At 44.0% G+C, this 21,811-nt stretch overlaps 1 protein-coding gene across 3 annotated transcripts in view; it reads right to left on the reverse strand.

Moving 5' to 3' along the window:
- STPG2 (sperm tail PG-rich repeat containing 2) overlaps positions 1-21,811 on the reverse strand; it is a 1,528,785-nt gene that overhangs the window by 1,268,073 nt on the left and 238,901 nt on the right. For all 3 annotated transcript variants that reach the window (XM_063917581.1, XM_063917565.1, XM_063917572.1), the window contains exon 6: positions 13,959-14,074. In XM_063917581.1, coding sequence (XP_063773651.1) covers positions 13,959-14,074 — 116 coding nt within the window. The remainder of the gene's footprint in view (positions 1-13,958; positions 14,075-21,811) is intronic.

Raw genomic sequence — 21,811 nt, forward strand, 5'->3', positions numbered from 1 at the left:
TGTGCGGCATATGTGCAAGGGACATTATGTGTATAAGGGCATTAACAAAGGTTGACATAATGTGGAAGGCGCATTATGTTTATAAGGACATTAATAATGTGTGTCATATGGGTAAGGGGCATTACTGTGTGTATTATGTGTATAAATGCATTACTAATGTGTGGCATTATGTGCATAAGATGCTCTACTGTGTGGCGTAATGTATAGAAAGGGCACTACTGTGCGGTCTAATGTAAAAAAAAGAGCAATAAAGAGTAGTGTAATTTGAATATGTAGCAATTCAGTGTGATGTAATGTGAATAAGGGGCACTACTGTGAGGAGTAACTCAAATAAGGTAAAGTGGTACTACTGTGTGATGTAACGTGAATTATGGACACTATCACATGATAAAATGTAAACAAAGTTGCAGTACTGTGTGACATAATTTGAATTGGGGATACTATTGTGTGGCCATACCCCTTGCCAGCAAAAACACACCCAGTTTTGGGCTAAGTGCCGAATGTGTGCACTGTTCCTATTTAAAATAAAAGGAATACCAAACAGTAGGAATACCAAAATAAGGACTGCTATGGGTGAGGGATGATGGTGCTGAGAAAGGGGTGCAGGTTCAGAGGCTGAACTAGCAGTGGTGCTAGGGGGCACTAGCCAAATTCTTGATTAGGGCATCATATCGGTTAGGGCCGACTCTGCTTCTACCTCTCCCCCAGACTTCCAACACTTGCTCCAATGTTCCGCAGAGTGGGAGATTGTGGATTGCATATGGAAATCCCCCTCTAGAAATCTTGCATTTGACCCTGACCACCAAAAGTTGTGCAAGGATACCTAAATACAAAGTTCTGGCTCTTGTTGCATTGGGGTCTATTCATGAAGCAGTGAAAAGAGTGGAGATACGAGCCAGTGAAGTTGCCCATGGCAACCAATCAGCTGCTGCGTATAATTTTATAGAATGCAATTGATAAATGTTACTTCAAAGCAGATTGGTTGCCATGGGCAACTTCTCCACTGGCCCAATTCCCTACTTTTTTCACTGCTTTATGCCGACACCAAAATCCCGCCACCCGGTGAAATACAAGCGGTCGCAATCCCGACCACCACCCGGTATCCCCACCTGGGTGGTGGTCCACGCCACCACCTAAGTGGGAATATAACACTGAATGTTATCAGGGGTTGGATATGGGTGACTGGCGGTATCCGGGCCCTCCACTGGGCGTGATTCCGGCGTCGGTATAGTGACTGGTGGTCGGGTCACATAACCACATCCTGTTAGCAGTGTGCTGGTGTCCACGTTGGGTGTTAGCTGTATTGAAGTCCTATTAAAATATATTTTTTTCGGAAATATAAGCAGCTGAATTCAAAATTAAATTTTACATACAAATTTTTTGCTTACTTTTGCTCCATTTTGTGAAAAAAGTAAAAGGAATTAAGTGTTGGTGCTTTGATTTTTTAAATCACTGTCAAAAAATGTACAGGAATGTCAATTCACACAACTTCTGTCACAGCAGTAATCTAAACAGTGCTAATTGTGCACCATGGAGTCAGTGTCATTTTTACCTAGCCTCAATTTGAGGGCCACTATTGCATATTGTGAACGAAAATTTTCCCAAACACTATGCGAACTGCCGCTGAGCTGCCCGACTGCGGATACGGCCGACGGGCGACCCGGTGGTGGGGGGGGCAGTGATGGGAGGAGTGAAGTTTCTTCACTCCCCCCGTCACCCGGCTCCTTAGCAGTGCAGGCAAATATGGACGAGTTCATCCATATTAACCTGCATGCACAAGCGACGGGCCACCAGCGATGAACGAGCGCGGGGCCGCGCATCGTTCATCGTTGCTGCCTCCACACTGAAAGATTTGAACGGTATCTCGTTCATTAATGAACGAGATCGTTCATATCTTTCAGTAATATCGCCCAGTGTGTAGGGCCTATTAGTTTGATGTATATGCCAACCTCCATGTAAAATTTTATCTAAAGTGGAGATGGTCAGGTAGGAGCACTGGTCAAGGAGCACTTGACATGGAAGGACCCATAATATGAACTTGGTGCACTGTAACGTGGCACAATATTAAGTGGAGGCACTATAGTGTGGCATGATATACTGTAAACTGTGGGTAATGTACTGTAACATAATATGAACTGGGGACACTATGTCATAGTGTGAATTGGGGGCACTGTGTTGCATAATGTGTATTGACAGAACAACAATGTGACATTATATGGACTGGGGGCACTGTAATGTGGCACAATATGAAGTGAAGGCACCATCGTGTGGCATAACATAAACTGGGAGAACTGTAATGTAACATATTATGAACTGGGGACACTGAATGAGATAATGTGAATTGGAGACACTATGGGGGTCATTCCAAGTTGATCGCACATAGCAAATTTTTGCTGCTCGTGCGATCAACTAGACGCCACCTATGAGGGAGTGTATTTTAGCATAGCAAGGCTGCGATTGTTTGTGCAGCCCTGCTATGCTAAAAAAGTTTTGTGTAAAACAAGACTAGCCCTAGACCTACTTACCTGGTGCAATGATTTCAGCAATGCAGGACCCGGAATTGTAGTCAGACATCTGCCCTCCAAACTGCTGGACACGCCTGCGTTCGCCGAACCACTCCCGGAACGGTCAGTTGACGCCCCGGTACGCCTTCCTCCTGTCGATCTTCTTGCAGTCACTGCTGTGACTGCTTTCTTCGTACGTGGTGACGCCCCCTGCAGCAGTGAAGCTTATACACGTAACGCCCCTCTACCAGCGACACTTACACACGTAATGCCCCCTGTACCAGTGACGCTTACACGCGAAACGCCCCCTGTACCAGTGACGCTTACACACATAATGCCCACCGTAGCAGTGACGCTTACACACATAATGCCCACCGTAGCAGTGATGCTTGCACACATAATGCCCCTGTACCAATGACGTTTACACACATAATGCCCCCTGTACCAGAGACGCTTACACACAAAACGCCCCCTGTACCAGTGACGCTTACATACATAACGCCCACCATATCAGTGACGCTTACACATGTAACGCCCACCGTAGCAGTGACGCTTACACATGTAACGCTCCCTGTACCAGTGGCACTTACACACGTAACGCTCCTGTAGCAGTGACGCTTATAAACATAATTCTCACCATAGCAGTGACGCTTACACACGTAATGCCCCCCCGTAGCAGTGACGCTTACACACGTAACGCCCCCTGTACCAGTGGCACTTACACATGTAACGCCCCGTAGCAGTGATGCTTACACACATAGCGCCCCCTGTACCAGTGATGCTTACACACGTAACACCCCCTGCAGTAGTAACGCTTACACATGTAACACCCCCTGTAGTAGTGACGCTTACACACGTAACACCCACCGTAGCAGTGATGCTTACACACATTATGCCACACAGTCACACATACATACATACATACATACTGTACATACATTACACACATACACAGTCACACATACATATACACAGATACTGTATACATACAATATACACACACACACATACACACACACACACGTACTTACGTAAAGAAGTCTGGCAGGCCGGAGTTGTAGCAGTTCATCCTCCTGTGTAGCAGGCTGCAGCCTGGTCTCGTATAGCTCTGCCCCTTTGGGTCCTGCACGGCACACACTGGCTGCACTGTCACAGGGGAGGGGAGGGGAGAGGAGGCTTCATGGTGCTGGCGCCGCTGCCTGTCAGAGTGTGACAGACACAGCAGCCGGCAGCAGCTCAGCACAGGGATGCGGAGCAGGGATAGCGCCTCTCCCTCATGGTGCCTCTCTGCACTGCATCCCTTTGCTGAGCAGTTAGCGCCGGGCCTGGGCACAACAATGTGACATAATGTGAATTAGGGCACCACTATGGGGCATAACATTAACAAAGGCACTACTATGAGGCATAAAATGAACAACTGCTGCGGAGAGCTATTTCTAGAAGCATTGAGACAAGGGCCCCTTCAGAAATGTTGCTATGGGGCCCAAAAACCTCTGGCTACACCCCTGACTGTTGAGCATATTGGGTTAAATTGTTTATTAAAAATGGGATCTCCCAAGTGGCACATAAACAAACTATATAAAGACATGTCCTTGAAAAATACAGTATACAACTGTAGCACAGTGCAAAAATGCAGGGGTGCATCTTCCTATTGGTGAGGATGGCACTTGCCAAGAGCACCGTCCAAGGGGGAAGGGGGGCTCTTCACCCGGCAGTGCCACCCGCGCCAGGGGGTAGAATGACATAGTAGTTCTTACTCTCACTACATCCCTTAGCAGTGCTCATCCACTGCCGGACTCTCAGAAGCGTATTGCACTTTGGCACACTCTGTGACTACAGTCACAATGATGGTGAATATAGCCGGGGAACGGGGCACTTCCAGGTATGGGGAGGGGAAGAGTTCCTCTTCTGCTCCCCTTCTCATTGGTCCCACGTGGTCTGTCACCAAACACCAGCCACTGTACAATCAGTACCAGTCAGCAGTGCACCATGCGCATACCTGTACATTTTCTGCTGTACCGTAGCTACACTGCATGGTCTATCCTGGCAGTCTGGATCACAGCTTACAAAGGGCTCTGTATGGAGAGGTATTTAGACCAGTGACTGCCTGTCCAGCTGTGTGAAACTACAAGTCCCAGCACACCTTGTCAACTGGATTTGCTGAGACATGTAGTGCCATCACACCTAGAGAGGGTTTTTTAACTGTATGTATGTGTGCATATATCCCCTCGGTGTCCCTGTCTGCACCCTCCTTGTAATTCCCCCTCAGTGTTTCTGCCCGCACCATCCCTGTAACTGCCCCCTCAGTGACCTTGCCCATACACCCCTGTAATTTCCTCTCAGTGTCCCTGCCCGACACCCTTCCCATAATCCCCCCTCAGTATCCCTGCCCGCACCCTCCCCGTAATTCCCTCTCAGTGTCCCTGACCTCATCCTATCTATAACTCCCCCCTCTGTGTCCCTGGGTGGGGGAGGTGGGGGGTGTCAGTTCCTTAAGATGCCATGGGCGCTCAGACCCCTAGATACACCCATGCAAAAATGTACACTTACCACTGATATTTGTATTGACACCCTCATACTAAATTACCTTAATCTTACAGTCCATTTTTATGATAATGATGATGAATTGTTTCATGAGGCATTAGGCCAATAACAGAAGATGTAATGGCTGTACTGTAGTTACAGACAATGGCAGTGGCGGATCCAGGGGGGGGGGCACTCGGGCCCGTGCCCCACCTGTCATTTGTGACTAGTGAAATCGGAGCACAGCATGATTCCGCAGAGCTGTGTCTCCGATTTCACAAGTACACATGATCCGTGGACAGCCAGTGCTTGCCTCCGTTCCGCCTCCGCCGGCCCACCTTGTACAGGCACTGCAATTATCTAATAAAGGCACCGGCGGAAGCTGCGGCCGTCTGAAGGAGGAGGCCGGCATCTCTCTCGTAACTCTGGTGTGCGTCGCCACTGCTACAGGCCGCCTCCTCCAGTCCCCCTCCATTGCCTCCAGTAGCTGCGGTGCCGGGCATGAGACAGCGCAGTGCATCTGTCTCTACTGAGTCCGGCCACATGAAGCAGAACACAGAGGAGCCCGAGATTCAGTGAGGTAGGTGGACAGCTTCTACCTGTGAGTGAGTTTTGTACTGCAGTGCAGCGGACTCACTAGCCACAAGGTTGTGCAGGCAATCAGTATGTGTGTGAGGCACCCAGTGTGTGTGGGGTGGGGGAGGCATCAAGTGTGTGTGTGGCACCCAGTGTGTGTGGGGTGGGGGAGGCCTAAAGTATGTGTGTGGCACCCAGTGTGTGTGTGTGTGTGTGTGTGTGTGTGTGTGTGTGTGTGTGTGTGTGTGTGGCATCAAGTGTGCTTGTGTGTGTGTAGCATGCAACGTGTGTGTGCACCTAGTGTGTGTTTGTGTATGTGGTACCTGGTGTGTGTGTGTGTGTGTGTGTGTGTGTGTGTGTGTGTGTGTGTGTGGCACCCAGTATGTGTGTACCGTATTTGGCACCCAGTGTGCTTGTGTATGTGTGTGGCACCCAGTGTGTGTGGGGTGGGGGAGGCATCGTGTGTGTGGCACCCAGTGTGTGTGGGGTGGGGGAGGCATCAAGTGTGTGTGTGGCACCCAGTGTGTGTGGGGGAGGCATCAAGTATGTGTGTGGCACCCAGTGTGTGTGGGGTGGGGGAGGCACCCAGTGTGTGTGGGGTGGGGGAGGCACCCAGTGTGTGTGTGTGTGTGTGTGTGTGTGTGTGTGTGTGTGTGTGTGTGTGTGTGTGTGTGGCACCCAGTGTGTGTGTGTCTGTATGTATGTGTCACCCAGTGTGTGTGTGTGTGTGTGTGTGTGTGTGTGTGTGTGTGTGTGTGTGTGTCACCCAGTGTGTGTGTGTGTGTGTGTGTGTGTGTGTGTGTGTGTGTGTGTGTGTGTGTGTGTGTGTGGCACCCAGTGTGTGTGTGTGTGTGTGTGTGTGTGTGTGTGTGTGTGTGTGTGTGTGTGTGTGTGTGTGTGTGTGTGTGTGTGTGTGTGTGTGTGGCACCCAGTGTGTGTGTGTGTGTGTGTGTGTGTGTGTGTGTGTGTCTGTCTGTCTGTATGTATGTGGCATCCAGTGTGTGTGTGTGTGTGTGTGTGTGTGTGTGTGTGTGTGTGTGTGTGTGGCACCCAGTGTGTGTAGTGTGTGTGTGTGTCTGTATGTATGTCACATCCAGTGTGTGTGTGCGGGGTGGGGGAGGCAGCAAGTGTGTGTGTGTGTGTGTGTGTGTGTGTGTGTGTGGCACCCAGTGTCTGTAGTGTGTGTGTCCTTTATGTATGTGGCATACAGTGTGTGTGTGTGTGTGTGTGTGTGTGTGTGTGTGTGTGTGTGTGTGTTGCACTCTGTGTGGGGGGTAGGGCACCCAGTGTGTGTGTGTATGTGGCATCCAGTGTGTGGTACCCAGTGTGTGTTTCACACACTGAGCAAATCATCTTTTCTTATTAAGTATGCCCGCCAGGTGGACATGAAGGGGAGGGGCTAGGGTGTGGCTTCAATGAGGGCGTGGCTGGGGGTTGAGTTCCACCACCTCTCTTGTACCACTTTAAGCACTGCTCTCGCGGGATTTCAACTGTTCTCACCCGCACGGCCGCTGGGATTTCTGTGACGTGCAGGAGCCGAGAGTTTAGGCGGCACCATTTTCATGCTCAGATCCTTCCTCTGAGGCGCCGTAGCAGTGAGTGAGGCTCTGGCTGGCAGCTGGCGGCTCTGCATTGTGTGGCGCCGCCCAGATGCTCCTATCGCTACTGCCCCCAGCAGCTGCAGGTGGCGATGTGTTGAGGTACCTGGCTGGACATACTAATTTATTATATCACACAATAATATATATACTCAGCATCCCGCAAGTTTGTTGTCCAGGGCCCCCACAAACCTTAATCCGGCCCTGGTGGGAACACACCCCTTTTCTGGATGCACATGCGCTGAAGGTGCATGCAAATGTTCTTGCCCCTTCCATGGTGCCCCCCCCTGTCATTTTCCCTGGATCCGCCCCTGGACAATGGTATAATCATAACAAAAGCAGAATTAGCATTTCATGAGAGAACGCACGTTCCATGCTTTCTGCACATGCTTAATATAGTCGCAGTGAAACGATTTGGACCAATTCTTTGTACAGCATAAAATGTTGTTATATGGCACAAACAGTGATGAGCTGAGATTAAAAAAAAACTAAAAAGAAGCTACTCCAACCAGTCCCCACAAGGTGGAACTCAACTTATTATATCCTACAGTGGCTGAAAGAGCTATGCACTAACATCAGAAAGATCATAAATAGACATTTAAGCGCATCTCCCATGTTTACTGCTACTGGGTTAGAACATGTTATGCAGTTAGTTGCAATATTAGCACTGTTTGAGGGGGCAATGCAAATGGTAAGGGGCAAAAAATACTTGACAAGAAGCATGTGATACCTACAGTATTGCTGCAATAATCCTTGAAAGTCTAGAGAAAGTGAAGCCAAACAAGGAGACTGCATGAAGAAGAGATTTGGTAAGACAGAGCACATCTTTTTAGCAATTGCCACGTTCTTAAACTCTTGCTTAAAAAAAAAGTACTTCAAGGATGCTAGTGCACTCCCTGCCGCCAAAAAGGAGGGGGGGGGGGGTTGTTACTAATTACCCGGGCCGGGGCCTGATGGAGGGGACCGGGGAGCCTAGTTCCGCAGCTGCCCCCGTTACCTGTCAGCAGCAACAGCTTCACCTCCAGCCAGCACACGCTGCAGTGTGCTGGCTGGGCTGTGGTGGTGCAGGGAGGCTGCTGCCTCTTGCCAGTAGCAGTCTCTTCTGCCTGTGAATGGAAAGGAGGAGGTAAGCGATCACACTGATCACGCCCACATCTGGATTTGCCCCTGGCTGAGGGGAACAATCGCTCCTCCCAAATCTGCGCTCAATACAGGTTTGCGTCACTGAAAATATTTTTTGCACATGCATAAGGGAAGTGGCCATGCATCCTGTGATTAGGCCATGCCCCTCAAAGGTTCCTGAGCTGGCCAGTGTTCTCTACACCCCTGAGTGCCCTTGCCAAGCTAGTCCCTTATGTTAAAAACTGGATGATAAAAGATGTAATGGAAAAAAGTGCCAGAATCAAGTTCCTCATCTGATAATGAAGGTAAGCAAGCATACCTTGGGGTTCAGACTGAAGTGTTGGGTGTTGACCATAAACACAAAAGATAGGTGAATTTTGAGAAGCATAGTATGGCAAATTATTGTACAGATGTGTCCTCATACATCTAACCTCAACACGCCATGCAGCGTGAGAATTCTTTCGCGAGTGAACCGCCAGGTCCTGGCCAACTCTGCTAGAGTGAGACTTCTTTTTTTCCTGAAAAATACATCTTAGTCACAATGCAGACTGCGCTGTTTCATTTGATATGTTACACCTGTATATTGTGCGTGAGTCTGTGTATAAAACATGCACGACTTAGCCTGTGTACGGAACACAACAGAATGTGCATTGGAAAAAGCTGTGGCTGCTACATTGCAGCACTTTGCAATTTGCATACAGATTAAGAGACTCGGTTGGACACAAGCATATCAAATTACTCAGCACAATCTCCTTGTACATCCTAGGCATCACGTGGCACAACAAAGACACAATTTCTGCAAAATAAGATACAAAAAGATGGACATTGCTACCAGAGTCTCACTGGAACTGGTGTGTCAAGACGGGGCTGTTTAGCGTGACTGCAGCAGTGATGTACAGTATGAGGATACACAGAGCCGGCCCTAGGCATAGGTAAACTAGGCAAATGCCTAGGACAGAGGTTCCCAAACTGTGTGCCGTCGCTCCCTGGGGTGCCTCGGGACACTTGCAGGGGTGCCCTGGGTTGGTGGTCCAGGACCAATTCAAATTATTTATGGTCCATGTAATAGGCAAAACCAGTGCTGGTGGCTGTCAGTCATAAAATATGTGACCAAACAGAAGCAACTCTTGTCCCTCACCACACAGCTGACCCTAAGGATGACATATAAACACGATCTACTTAATGTAATATTTCTTTCTAAACTTTTCAATAAGAAATTTTTGGCCTAGGAGTGCCGTGAAAAAAATTCTGATATTCTAGTGGGCGCCATGATTCAAAAAAGTTTGGAAACCACTGGCCTAGGGTATTTGGTATGCTTAGGGGCAAAAGCAGCTTCTGCTGATTCAAATGATATGCGGCATGCCTATATTCTGTGTGTGACTGTGGCTGTATCTGCATATGAAATGCTATGTTACAGTGTATTACTGGAAATCACTGTAACATAGCATTTCGTATGCAGATACAGTCACAGTTGCACACAGAATATAGGCATGCCACATATTATTTTAATCAGCAGACGCTGCTTGTGCATCCTAGTCACATAGTAATGCAAATAAGATGCATTTTCATAAAAAAGAGGCGCCCGCCATTAGCAGAGCTGCCAGCTGACTCACGCCAGGCATCTCCTGCTGCATGGCATATTGAGGCAAGATGTATGAGGACACATCTGTATCCAAGCTGAGGCAGAGGTCAAAGTGTTAGCAGCCGTGTGAGTGCTGTGTGCGAGTGGGTTGGTTGTGCAATAGTATTAGGCATGTGTGCAAGGGGCATTGTGTGTGAATGTGTATAAATGCATTAATAATGTGTGGCAAATGTGTAAGGGGCATTATGTTTATAAGGAAATTAATAATGTGTGTCATATGTGTAAGGGGCATTACTGTGTGGTATTATGTTTATAAATGCATTACTAATGTGTGGCATTATGTGTATAAGATGCTCTACTGTGTGGCGTAACGTATAGAAAGGGCACTACTGTGTGGTCTTATGTTGATAAAGAGCAATATGATGTGGTGTAATGTGAATAAGGAGCAATTCAGTGTTATGTAAAGTGTATATAAAGGGCACTACTGTGAGGAGTGACGTACATAAGGTAAAGTGGTACTACTGTGTGATGTAACGTGAATTAGGGACATTATCGCATGATAAAATGTGAATAAAGTTGCACTACTGTGTGGCGTAATTTATTGTGCAGCCATGTCCCTTCCCAGCAAGAACACACCCCTTTTTGGGCTGTGCGCCTAATGTGCGTACTATCCCTTTTTAAAATATAGGGGATAGGAATACCAAAATGAGGACTGCTATGGGTGAGGAATTATGGTGCTGGGAAAGGAGTGCTGGGTCAGAGGCAGAACTAGCAGTGGTACTAGAGGGCACCAGCCAAAATCTTGTCTAGGGCATCATATTGGTTATGGCCAGCTCTGAGGACACATCTGTATGTGATTTCGGCCCATGATATTTTGAAATGTAACGTCTGTGATATTATTTGAGTACCTGGTTGATCCACTTTGTCTGCCTGCTGGGAATGATATACTGAGGAAAATGACAATTCCTAGAAGCTTGTAAAAAAGTTTTCCAATGTTGCAAAAAAAGTTCCTTGGTCAGAGACAATAGTTTGCTGTACTCCATGAAGCCGAAAAATATGTCAAATTAAAAATTCAGTAAATTTTTTTTAGCTGAAGGGAGCCCTGGGAAGGGGTAAAATAGCCATTTTTACAAATTGGTCCACTACCACAAAGATGTAATATATTTGTTGGATGATGGAATATCAAGAATAAAATCCATAGTGATATGGGACAAGGATATAAAGGGACCGGAATAGGATCTAGTAGGCCTATAGATGTATCCACTTACATATAGCCTCCCTGGAGGTTAAACAGCCATTGTAGTCATGCCATGCCATGGCATGACTTGGTAGCATTGAGCAACCAACGCTGCAACTTTTTCCATTAAAATGCGTCTTATTCACAAAAAGTTGTGAATAGGACACATAAGCAATTTATGCTGATTAAAATGATATGCAACATGACTATATTCTGTGCGCAACTGTGGCTGTATCTACAGATGATATACGATACAGTGTTTTCTAAGCAACAATTGGCTATATGTTATATCCAGAAAGCTGTAATTTTGACTTGAACTAGTTTTCCTAGAAAGCACTCTAATGTAGCATTTTGTATGCAGATACAGCCGCAGATGCACAGGGAATGTAGACATGCCACATATTTTAATCAGCAGAGTCTGCTTGTGTGTCCTATTTGCATAGCGTTGCACATAAAATGTATTTTTGGCACACAAAAAAAACACCCGATGCTAACGGAGTTGCACAGAACATGTCATCTCACTCACGCCAGGCATCTCCCTCTGCGTGAAGTAGTGAGGCAAGATGTATGAGGATGCATCTGTAAATTGGCATTTCTCAGGGTTCTAACTTCAGCTTAGATGTCACATGACAGATGTAAATGTAAAGATTAGGCCACCAGAGGGAATATTTACGGAGATGAAGAGAGTTTTCCTAAAGGCAGGTTGGCCTACTGTTTGTGGTCATGAGCTTCCTGGAGTACTTATTTCCTTCGTTCTTTTGGTACAAATAACTTGGACTGAGGAGTTTGAGGAGGAACCTGTTTTATTTGCTTGTTGGAGTTTGAGGAAAGAGTCCTTGTTATGACTACAATTATTTTGGTTGGTGAAATTATGGATTCTGGAGGTAAAGGAGCGGATTGCTGAGGTACAAATCTCCAGGAGAAAGCATCTATCGTCACGTTCTTTGACCCATGTCGATAGGAATAATCAACTTAAATCATGAGTAGAGAAAGACCATCTAGCCTGTCTGGTATTGAGTCTCTTAACGAATTTGAGATACACAAGATTTTTCTAACCAATTAGCTGTAGTGTGACACTGACCCAGATGCAGTGCCAGATAACCAAATCGGTAGGCAGTGGCCTGTGGGCCCCGTGCCTCTTAGGGGCCCTGCGACAATGATTCAAATTAGTATTGATTTAATCTTGAAAGAAAATTACAATCAAGCTTTCTTAAATTGTTTTCAAAAGATGGGAAAAAATGAAGCAATTTGAAGACAAAAAACATTACATTAAAGACTCTATAGAGAAAATACAGTACTGTATTAATGTAATGTACCCATTAACAACTTAAAGTACATAAACCATAGTCATCAGATTCACATTACAGTTTCCAGACTGTTGGTTGGTAAAATGAAAAACATATTAGGACATCATTTGCATGGTTTCAGAGATTTCGACTGCCTAGGGGTCTCCACAGGTTTATACAGCACTGCCCAGATATTTATGTTGTTCAGATGAATCTGTCCCCACATGCAGACCACGCGTTTCCCCACTGGCACACCTCAGTATGGGGAGCCATAGACCACTTGTTCCATGGGGATGTAGTTATGATCCCTGTGGTCAGCATACCGATGCCGGTAGGGGGCTCAGGTCTTTTCCCACTTGTGGGTCTCCACGACACCCATAAAGAGGGAATAGAACCTTTGGCGAGCCACCAAGCCCACAGTGTGGCGAGCATAGCGAGCCCACAAGGGGCTTTGTTGCGCTCGCCCCCCTGTCGGCATTCTAGCAGCCGGGATCCCAACGTTGGTATGCTGACCGCCGGTATCCCGACCGCCGGTCACCCGTAGCCAACCCTTTCCGGGTGCCATGGCTATAATCTACACCTCTGCTTGTTATTAACTGTTTAATGAGAGGATATTTATTATACACAGATATACAAGCTGTGGGGTTAGTGCTGAAACCAATGAACTAGCTACATGTATAATTTGAAGCTTTATGTTAAAAAAATATATGAATAATTTAGCACGTGAACAAAGTAAGCCTGATTGCCATGATGATTTTGAATTGCACAGGATGGTATAAAAATAATAGTTTACATTAATATTAATATGATGTGCTTGGTGTTAGTGTTTTCACATAATCAAAGTGTGCTCAGTGTGGGTGAGGACATATGTATGCCAAGTAGAAGCAATGCCACTTATACAGATCTCCTGTCTTGTAGGGTTTGCTTTCTATTGACAAGCTTATTACACAGAACTAAGAAATGTCAAGTAGTGAACATTTACAGGGGAGCTACAGTACAGTTGTGTACATTGTTTCTTTCAGATGAAATTAGATAGAAGCAGTTTATGTGAGCATTAAGGTATTGTAGATTATGACCATTGCTCTGTAGCCGAATCCTTGCTAACCTCATCTTAACTGATTTTCTGGCATCAACAGCAGGACACGATCCCAGGGCACAGTTTGCTTGAATTTCTGGCTTTAGTCCCTTACTACAGTTATTTTTATGAAGGCTATATTATCCATTATGCATTATATGAAAACTATTTTTGACAGATCCTATTTCAGTACTAAAGTGGTTAAATGCTAGAATGTAATTCACAATGCAATAAAATCTGCCAGTGCTACAAGCTGGAGCATAAATACCCATTTAAATGCCACTTTAGCAAATCAAAATGCTTTGTATCTGTTATAGAATAAGCGCAACAATAAGTGATATGTTAAGACAGAGTTGTTAAAATAAAAATAAATAAATAAACACTATATATATATATATATATATATATATATATATATATATATATATATATATGTATAAAGCAGTCATACTTACTGGTCTATGTCATATTCCCCTGGGCCGGGTACATCACAGTTTTGTAATTCAGTGCGTTTCCCTGAGTACTTTCCAAAGTGCACACCTCTGTATTTTATTGTTGCATATGTCTCTTTCTTAAAGATAAATATAAAGAAAACATTATGTTTATGGTATACCTGTAAAGACTTTCTTTATTTTTCTAGGCTATGTCAGAGAACTTCTATGCAAAGCTCATTACTCTGTAAACATCCGTTATCTGCTTATGTGGCATCGTCATACATTCATATAAACTGAAAGTTTTTTATTGCTTTTTTAACCTTTTTCTATGACTTAAGAATTAACAATGTACAGTAACACCGAGAAAAACTATCATAAGATTAGAAAGATCACTTTTGTCGAAGACTTGGTGATTTATCAGCTGGAGGAGGGGTCAGCACCCAACAGTGCAGTCTCTGGCATAACTACAGCCCTCGCAGCCACTGCGAAGGCACCAGGCTTGGGGGGCATTATGGCTGTTTAAGCAGCAGATTCCCATGTGGACTAGCAGTCTGCATGTAAATATGCTAAATGTACCTCTTAAAATGGCTGCCGCCTTGGAGGAGACAGATGCTAGAAGTCATGCTTGACCTCTAGCATCTTACAGGTAGCCAGAAGTGCCGGGATACCTTAGTACTGGTGCCCGTTGCCAACAAGTATTACATCCCTGGCAATGAGAATGACGCTCAAAGCATGAAAACCCCTGGCAACGAGAATTACACACGCCTGGCAACAAGCATGGCACCCAGAGCAGGAAACCCCTGGCAACAAGAATTACACCCCTGGCAACGATCATTAAACCCCTGGCAGTGAGCATTACAACCAGAGCATGAAACCCCTGGCAATGGGCATTACACCCCTCGCAAAGAGCATGACACCCAGAGCATGAGAACCCCTGGCAACTAGTATTACACACTCCTGGCAACGAGCATGACACCCAGAGCATGAAAATCCTGGCAATGAGCATGAAACCAAGAGCATGAAATTACATAATGATTTAAAGTTTTGCTATTTTTCACAAAAAATTGCTGTTGAGAGATTGCTGTTGATTAATAATACAGTATAAAACAGGTTTGGGATATGAGGGTTCAATAGTAGTTAACATATTTGTATTTGTGTCTTTCCCTTCCCTCTTTTTAGCAGCAGTAAAACTAGTCAGAGGACTACACAATCCCCAAAAAATGTATACAAACTTTAGATCAAGTTAAAAGAATAGAAAAACTATGTTTACAAAATCTCATGGTCATTTCTACACCTGGTTTCAGTCATCTTTGGTTAGCTAGCGGGGTAACCATCACAGAGGTGAAGCCATTCAGGGCCATAACTGAGGGTGTATGAGTGGTTCCATCACACGGGATACAGGATCCTTGAGTTGCAGCATTGTGTGGCTTGCAGTCAGTAGCGGTACTGAAAAACCACCTTAAGCATCCAATGGATGCTCTGAGCAGGCACCATGCAGCTTGTGGAGCTGCCAGTAGTGTTCTTAGGATGCTACAGATAGAGCTGTATACAGTACTTCTTGGAGACAACAGCCCCGCCCCCTAGGTATGACATCATGAGTTTAGGGGGCTGGAGATGGCACAGGGTGCACTTCAGCCCTGTTAGAGCACTGTAGCCATTCTTTTTAAAAAATGGTGCTAATTTTCTTACAATATTACATATACAGTACTTGTATTTCCGGAAACTGTATTATCTGAGTTGTTACTATTGCAGGTAATAATAATCACAGTACAAAATTATCCCGATTGACAAATGGTGATGAGCTAAATCCAAGAATTTATTTTTTATTTTTTTTAAATGCATAATTCATATTCCCATCTAGACCACTGGTGGTTGTTGTTGTTGTTGTTGTTGTTGTTGTTGTTGTTGTTGTTGTTGTTGTTGTTGTTGTTGTTGTTGTTGTTGTTGTTGTTGTTGTTGCAAGATATATTGATTTCAGTTGATGTTGTTTACATTGATACCACTGATGGAACAGGTCATAAAAAGTATTTTATGAATCTGCATAATGCCTTGGGAACAAATTGTTCCCTATGATGGTAACTTCAGCCCTCCTTATTCAAAGGGCATAATAACAAATCACTACTATACTTCAAACACAGAACAATTTTTAATACTACAGAAATCTTTAAAAAGCAAACAAAAAGTTCACTTAGTGACCATCCCAAAGAGGCTTGCACCATACTTTAGTCAAATGCAACTTTCTATCTGCAAAAGTCTAAACAATTGAAAGTGTTACTTAAATATCAATCTAAAGCAGCATACTAATGGATACTTCAAAGGTATTATTACAGGGAGAATAGATACACTTCTAGATTCTTGTGTGAAGAGCATTTTAAGATCTCTTCAATATTAAAAAATGTCTAATGATTTCTGTACTAATTTATATTCACCAAGCAAAACTTCAAGGCTGGATTTCATAAGCGACACGTAACATCTTAATCAAGCAACTCCTGCACAACAGGTATATCTGAGTTCACCCATAATAGAAGAGGATATTAGGAAATAAATCTCAACATTAAAAAATTTCACCCCTTGACCCAGATGGATTTAGATCCCAGTATTAATAGACTCTTTGTAAGTTATTGGTGCTTACTTGGTTATCTAATTAGATTATACAATTATTGTCTTCCTTCTAGAAGATTTGCTTTAATCTAAACTAATGGGATTCAAAATAAATAAATAAAAGGATTAGGCCTTAAGGGGGGTACTCACTGAGCGATATTCTAAGCAATCTGACTGGATTGCTTAGAATTTCAGCATTATCGCTCCGTGTGTACCACCTACAGTGATAGCGATGCACAGCCCCGCGCATCGCTATCACTGCTGCTAGATTGGCCTGCATGCAGGCCAATCTAGCGTGTCGCTCACTTCACCCGCTGGGTGAAATGAGCAGCCCCCCCATCTACCCCCGCACGCTCAGCACAGATCGCGCTGTGCTGAGCGGCGGGAGAGATGTGTGCTGAGCGGTTCGCTCAGCACACATCTCTCCTGCATCGGCCTGTCTATATGGGCCTTTAGTGTTATGAGAACTACTACCCTAGCATTCTAAACATAGTTGAGACAACAGTTGTATTGTATCCAAGATATTTACATTGTGATTAAGATCTATCTGTGTGTGTGTGTGTGTGTGTGTGTGTGTGTGTGTGTGTGTGTGTGTGTGTGTATATATATATATATATATATATACATACATATAAAACAAATCCTATGTGGTCCTTTTATATATATATATATATATATATATATACACACACACATGAGGACTACATAGGATTTGTTAAGATTCAAAATTCTTAACACAATTAGGAAAGTCTTCAACATTATTCACACATCTAAAGTATCAAAACAATAGATCATTCTTCTAATATTGCCAATTAATAAAGACACAATTATTGTAAAACAGTGCACTGGGGTTTTCATTTTGTCCTTATCATAATCCCTTTGTATTTCTGAGAATAATGGCAATCCATCGAGAAAGATTCAAATGCATTGATTAGTTAGACAAGCCTGCCTTTTATTCCCACTCGTGTTAACAATAGTGACAAAGCTATTAGAGATGATAATACAAGTCAATGTGTTTGTAAATGGTGTGGAATGTACAGTTAATTTATATGTAGATTTTGGATAACAGTAACCATTCCTGTCATCTCAATCCCTAATCCCTCAAACCCATATTCACTTATATAAATTCTAACATATTCTGAAAATATATAAAGGTCGGTGGCTTGGTAAAACAGTAATTAAGTATCAATTTCATTTTACTTGCCAACCAAAATGTTTTAAATATTTAAGGATAAATAAATCAGCTGACTAAAAATGTAATTTGAAAAAAATTATCCAGATATACTTAAGGGAATTACTTTCAATAAAAAGAAAAAATAAATCTCATGATTATTTTGTATCTATTTTATTAAGATCACAATACTACCTATTATATAATATAATTTTGCAGTGTTACCCATTTAAATTCAGCAACAAAGTCTGAAATCTTACAGAGAGACATAATAAAATGTATTTGGAATAATAGATCTTCAACAATCAGAAAGGAGGTAGTCATCCATTCTAGAGCTTGTGGAGAACTCTAGCTTCTAATTTATAACATTATTTTAGGGCAACAACATTAAAACAAATACTACAATTGCATAATATATTCTGCCTAATTGGTGTTCTTTAGGGTGTCAAAGTCAAAAATATTACATACACACAACATACAAACTCCAAACAGAGTGGCCTCTGATCGTGTGTGTGTTACCGGTGTGCGTGCTCATACATGCAGCGTGCACAGGTTTGCGCGCCTTGCGTATTAACGCACAGCGAGAGTATATACCAGTGATGGCTAACCTTGACACTCCAGTTGTTGTAGAACTACACATCCCAGCATGCCCTGCATTTGGCCATGCTAAAATTGATGCAGGGCATGCTGGGATGTGTAGTTCAACAACAGCTGGAGTGTGAAGGTTAGCCATCACTGGTATATACGGTAGCATATGCATTCACACAGAGAAGCCACAAAGACATATTCATACAACACAGATTACACATGGACAAAACATGTTTAGCACCAGACATGTATTATATTGTATTTATATAATAGAGTGTAAAACCAGATATATATGTATTATTGGGATGGAACAAGTTAATTATATCATGCTTAGTGTCAAAATGGTCAGGAGAATGTGTGGATTAATTTGATAGCTATGGGTAAATTGTAGCACATTGCAATAATTAGTTATGATAAAATGTATGAATATAAAGCCACATTCTAAGAGAAACAAAGGACTTCCTGAGAATCCCAGTGGTTAATCCCTGTATCTGGATCTTCAAACTGGACATTGCTCGCATATGAACTGACCAATAACACACAATGAATGAGAAACTTCCCTCTCCTGGGCCAATGGAAGGAGACCGAAACCAACAACCTGTTAACTCCCACTGTATGATATATGCAGTTTCTATGGCATAGTTAGTCAGTTGCTGTGGGGAAGATATGCTGAGTCTATCTACAGAGGACTGTTCCATGGGATAGGGTAATGTATGCTGGCTGCAACTGCTTCTTATGTAACTGTAACCCTATCTTATATTTATTTGTTATACTGAATGATATACTGTACATATGTTATTTTGTATGCATAACTTTTAATATCAAATACATATATACCTCTGAGCGTTGGACCTCAGTATACCATGTGTGTGTGTGTGTGTGTGTGTGTGTGTGTGTGTGTGTGTGTGTGTCTGTGTGTGTGTACTTGCTTTCTCTTATGGGACATAATGCTGCGACGTTCAGCGCACTATTATCGTATATGGTAATAAGATGCACCTTGCATCTGCAGTATATATTAACGCTGGTATTTAAATGTTTATTTAAAGAAATGGAAATTCACAGTTGGGGGCTACGTCTGGGATATCATGTACTTAATGATGCGCAGTACAGACGTGCTGTGGTCTACCAGCTAAGGATGGACGCATCTAATGCCGATGAACCACATCCATTTTTTGGCGCTATCAGTAAGGCGCTGATATGAATCAAGGGACAATAGATTTCTTTGTTGCCTGTGAGTGTGACAAAAATGCACAATATTAGAAATGTTACAGCGTACTCTTTATTGTTGCTAACGAGGTTCAATAAGTCATATTGTGTTTGATTCAGATTGGATTGTTTATCTGTTAAGTAAATTTAAAGAGCGTTTAAAAGTTGGTGCATGCGTCTAATTCGCATAGTACGGATATAGCTTGGTTAACATGCTGCATCTAATTCGCATAGTGCTAACACAAGCCTGAAGTAACAAAGCTTTGTTCGCGCTGAAAAAGCAGCGTGTGGAAACTTTGTTACCATGCAGTGGGAATTGTCCATCAGGGCGACTTCCGGTGCTTGTATAATTTGGGATTTACTAGTGACAAAAGAGAGTGTTTGTGTGTTCTGGCCGCATGGCTTGGATTCCATTTTGTGTCCAAGCACATGGCTTGGAAGGGGGAAGAGCGGTGGCCATTTTAGGTTTAATGTAGTAACAGCTGCACAATCTGCATTAAGACCCACATAACTTAGTCACTCCCCACCCACCTAGCTAATAGCTGACTTTCAGCTGTTCCTGAAATCCATTGCTAAACAATCTGTAGCCTTTGTCACAAAGTAAACAATATATATGTACAAATCCATCACCATTTAAAAGCTACCAATGAATTTAACTAACCCATGCAATAGTCAGTTATAAATATTGTTTCAAATAGACCTAGTGAGATTAATAGTGAGATTAGTACTTGGAAGATACTGAGTGTGTAAAATGAAACCCTCTGCTTGTTACAAGATCTAAACAATTGAAATGTTAGTGAACTTGTTCAACGACTCTGGAACGGGTAGAGAATGTGGACATCTGTTGAGATGCAAATTAGGCTGATGTGGAAACTACATTCAGTATGTGTATATAAAAATATATTCTGTGTGAGGGTTTCATAGAGTATAATAAATTAATGTGTATGTGTGTGTGTGTATGTATATATATATATATATATATATATACATATATATATATATATATTATATAAACTGTCACAATCCTGACTGTAGGTTTATATTTGGTGACTTACCCCTGCCATCTGTCCTGGATCCTGTGTCTTTTCACTCACGGAGTTAAACAGCTTGTCAGCACTATGAGTTTTCCTGAGTTCTCTGCCTGAGAGGTAATCAGCTCCACCTGTGGTGATCTCCTGTGTGAGGCTGAATTCAGTAATCTAAAAGCAAGCATCCTGTGTTTTGCAGAAGTCCAGGCTTCAGTGTTCTCTTGGCCTGCTAGGCCTCATTCTACATCACAGCCTTGGCTAGAGTAGTCACATGACAGTGACATCACCTAATCCTGCCCACCAATCATCAAGGACCAGGAAGTATAAATCAGGAGGCTGAGTTGGAATCTGGGCCAGTTCCTTGTGTCACATACAGCCTTGTGTGGGTCTTAAGCTGAGCTCCCTAAAGGTAACCTTTGTACCTAAGTTCCTGTGGAAACTCTGTTCCCTTGTTACCGTTTGGTTTATTTGTGTGTTGCCATTTGATTTCACCATTTCCCTGAGTCTCAATGTAAAGGTACAGCTGCAATGTTTCGTCTTAAAGGCACAGTACTGAATTCCGTGTTCTCCACTGAAAACCACAGCTGTCGTGTTTCAGTTTTACTACTGTTGTAGTTGGGATCTCCAGGGCTCAGTACCTCGTGCCTCAGCACCTCCGTGCTTCCAGCACCTCAGTATCTCCGTGACTCAGCATCTCCGTGCCTCAGCACCTCAGTGCCTCAGCATCTCCGTGCCTCAGTGCCTCCGTGCCTCAGTACCTCCGTGCCACAGCACCTCCATGCCACAGCACCTCCGTGCCTCAGTACCTCCGTGCTTCCAGCACCTCAGTATCTCCGTGACTCAGCATCTCCGTGCCTCAGCACCTCAGTGCCTCAGCATCTCCGTGCCTCAGTGCCTCAGTACCTCCGTGCTTCCAGCACCTCCGTGCCACAGCACCTCCGTGCCACAGCACCTTCGTGCCACAGCACCTCCGTGCCTCAGTACCTCCGTGCCACAGCATCTCCGTGCTTCCAGCACCTCCGTGCCTCAGCACCCCTACGCACCCCAGTGTCTCTACGCACCCCAGTGTCTCCACGCACCTCAGTGCCTCCACGCACCTCAGTGCCTCCACGTACCTCAGTGCCTCCAAGCACCTCAGTGTCTCCAAGCACCTCAGTGTCTCCAAGCACCTCAGTGTCCGCAAGCACCTCAGTGTCCGCAAGCACCTCAGTGTCCGCAAGAACCTCAGTGTCCGCAAGCACCTCAGTGTCTCCAAGCACCCCGTGCCCTTTAGCACAATT

The sequence above is a fragment of the Pseudophryne corroboree genome, chromosome 1, assembly GCF_028390025.1.
Source record: "Pseudophryne corroboree isolate aPseCor3 chromosome 1, aPseCor3.hap2, whole genome shotgun sequence".
Lineage (NCBI taxonomy): Eukaryota > Metazoa > Chordata > Amphibia > Anura > Myobatrachidae > Pseudophryne > Pseudophryne corroboree.